A 3,537-nucleotide genomic window follows, 5' to 3' on the forward strand; every position below is an offset into this window, starting at 1 on the left:
CCCAGTGACTTAAGACTGCTTTTGTGCTCCAGGGTCACAAATACATAAAAAATACACACTACTATTTAAAAGTTTAGGGTCAGTAAGATTTTTTTAGCAAGGAAGCATTAAATGAATCAAAAAGTGACAGTAAAGACAACTATAATGTTACAAAAAATATTTAAAATAATTGCTGTTCTTTTGAACTTTCTATAATCAAAGAATCCTGAAAAATAAAATATATCATGGTTTCCACAGAAATATTGTGCAGCACGACTGTTTCCAACATTGATAATAATCAGAAATGTTTCTCGAGCAGCAAATCAGCATATTATTATGATTTCTGAAGATCATGTGACACTGAAGACTGGAGTAATGATGCTGAAAATACAGCTGCGCATCACAGGAATAAATTACATTTTAACAGATATTCACATAGAAAACAGCTGTTTTAAATTGTAATAATATTTCACAATTTTTACTGTATTTTTGATCAAATAAATCGACTTCTTTTCGACCCCAAACTAAAGCCGTACAGCAGATGTGTTGTCTCTCACCAGTGGTAGTATTTGAACCGTGGTCTCCAGTTGGGCGTCCTCAGCAGCGTCTGCAGGGCACAGGCCAGATTCACGAACAGATAACACATGAGAAAGAACCTGAGGAGAGACAACACACAGTCAAACACACAGTCTGTCGCCACACTGACGGAGAAACAGCTCAGACATGAGACTCACATGGAAAGGATTGGCGCCACAGCGTCCAGAGAAGCGATGAGAATCCCGCATTCACAGATCACAGCCGTCAGAAGAAGAGCCCAGGTCGGCTCTCCGTTGGCCTTCCCATGACCAAACACCTGAGAGACCAGCAGATGACACAGTTCATGTGTAGAATAACACTGAGATATGTTCAATGATTCAAAAGACATCTAATGAAACGTCTGAAATCCTTACCACACCAAAACATAGAAACAGTTATTGTTACTATAATAAACCATGGTAATCTGGTATTAACCAGCACTGTCATTACCAAACATCAAATACTCTGAAAGCTTCTTACACCGGTTGAAGGAAATACCATTTTAATTCCCATATTCCCAATCAATTTATAAACCTAACTAAAACTAATAAAATGTGTATTTTTTAAATAAAATGCACATCTGTTTCAACAGTAAAAAAAAAAGTGTTGCTATTTTTAAATAAAAACTATTAAAACTATTAAAATTTTATTTTTTATATACATTTTATAAAATGCACATGTCTCTGATTCAAAATTCAATAGTAAAAACTAAAACTATTAACCCTTTAACTGTCCCCGCCCCCCTTTGAACACAGACATAAAAATGCACCGAACTTAAATTGTTTTAATTCATGATCGCTTTGGAATTCAGACCTAAGGTTGATCTCTTTTTAAAGAAGACAATCAGCAGATTATTGCTGAAGTGATCATTTAAAAAAAATGAAAGTATGACAGAGTTATAGAAGTTTAACTTTACTGTAAAGAAAATGTACTGTACTATAAAGTTTTTATTTTATATAAAATAATTATTTTACAGAATGTTTTACTCTAAAATTGCTTTCAAATTAAAGCCATATGTCTAAAAAAGTTATGCTCCAAATTTGAAGTCGATATATTAAAAAAAAAACTGAGGTTCCTGGGAGATTTTATTTAGGCGTTATACCATAAACAGCCACCGGGTGACACTCAAACTTCATTGAATTTTTTAAATGCATTTTCCCGTCACAAATTTATCAAATTTTTTCACAATTTTGCTTCTATCACAAAATAACCAAATATGGAATCTTGAGACTCAGACTTTTCCGACGATATGCATTTTGTCAGGATTATATAAAGTTTTGATTATAAAATATCGTAATACATTTGGTCATATGACACTTGACACCGGCCACTGAGGGGGAGGAGACTGCCAAAAGATTTTAAAGTTGTTAACGCAATGTCCGATTTCAAAATGGGATTCACAAGCTGAATTTTGAGTTTTTAAGCTTTCAAATGATATCTAACTTATGATGATTACTAAAATACGTGATAGGGAAAAAAGACAACGAAAAAAAGAATACCAAGCATCCCGCGAGCCATACCGTGATCAATTTCACTAAATGAAATAAAGCTGAAATAAAATATAAATATAAGATGAAAAAATTCAACTTAAATGACTAACTAATATAAAATAAGTTTAATATGAAGTACTAAAATTACTACAACTTAAATAAAAATAAAGCTTAAAAACAAAAACTAATATAACTGATGTAACTAGCATATGCACATAACAAAATTACTAAACCTAAAATTAAAATGAAGCCAGAAAATCTAAAAATAAAAGCTAATTCAAAATATCATATATTATAGATATATGATATCACGAGATATCAGGCATATCTGATGCGTTCGTACCCGGAGGAAGGGCACGATGCCGTCCCGCGCGATGGCCTGCAGCAGCCGGGGGGCGCCGGTGAGACTCTGAAGCCCCGCCCCACAGCAGGAGAAGAACGAGCCAATCACGATCACCCATGGAGAGGGCCAGGACAACGTGCCAATCACCAAATTCCCTTTAACAGAGTCTCCAAACCTAATGAACAACAACAAATAATATATAGGTAAACAAAGGTATTTCTAAATTAAACCACTTTATATTAATACCTTGCAGTATTGAATAAGATATACAAATATTTTACAGCTTATTGCAATGCATTCTGGGATCTGGGATGGGATACTGCATTAAAATTCGTTCAAAATTAGGAATCTTAGGAGGAAGCATATTGCTGCCCATAGTATAATGAAAAATTAGAAATTGCCTGTAAATTTCACAAATACGATTTTATAATAGTAACATAATTGAAGTAGCATTAGTATTTAGAATTTTTAAAATACATTTTATAAAATGAATCTATCGTCGATTCTAAACACAATAGCAAAAAGTGTTGTTATTGTTACATAAAACCAAACTAAAACTATTACAAATTCATTGCTAATTGAAATAAAGCTGAAATAAAACATAAATATTAAATGAAAAACCAAATGAAAAATAAATAACATTAAAAAAAGAAAAAAGTAAAACCAGTATTGTTATTGTAAATCAATTTTCTTAATTGAAATAAAGCTGAAATAAAATATAGGTAAACAAAAATATTTCTAATTTAATCCACTGACACCTAGCAGTATTGAATGAAGTATAAAAATATTTCAGGTTTTTTTTTTTTTACTTTTAAACAATTTTTACTCAGAAATTGCTAGTAAATTTCACAAATAATTGCAAAGAAACAGCAAGTAACACATTGAATTAAACATGAAATTTTGACGTAGAAAGACTGAAATAGTATTGTCTTGCAAAATTCACTCCAATAACCTTTATTTAGTTTCAACTTTTTTTTTTTTTTTTACAGTGTATCTGTGCATCTTTGGAACATCTAAACGCTGTCTAGGTAGGTAGCACACTAGGTTTTGGAACAGACACAAGCATTTTCCTGTGATATAATCTTGAGATATTGCATACTGTATAAAGAGTTCATTGACCGCAGTGCAGAGCTGCTCACAAACAGGCTT

At 32.2% G+C, this 3,537-nt stretch overlaps 1 protein-coding gene across 1 annotated transcript in view; it reads right to left on the minus strand.

The window, feature by feature from the left end:
* The window catches only part of LOC107753047 (solute carrier family 12 member 7-like), a 59,973-nt gene that overhangs the window by 5,130 nt on the left and 51,306 nt on the right, over window positions 1-3,537 (minus strand). The window contains 3 exon segments of the mRNA XM_016569150.1: window positions 537-635; window positions 714-832; window positions 2,389-2,563. Coding sequence (XP_016424636.1) covers window positions 537-635; window positions 714-832; window positions 2,389-2,563 — 393 coding nt within the window.

The sequence above is a fragment of the Sinocyclocheilus rhinocerous genome, unplaced genomic scaffold (genome assembly GCF_001515625.1).
Source record: "Sinocyclocheilus rhinocerous isolate Xijiao unplaced genomic scaffold, SAMN03320098_v1.1 scaffold1493, whole genome shotgun sequence".
In the NCBI taxonomy this organism is placed as follows: Eukaryota; Metazoa; Chordata; class Actinopteri; order Cypriniformes; family Cyprinidae; genus Sinocyclocheilus; species Sinocyclocheilus rhinocerous.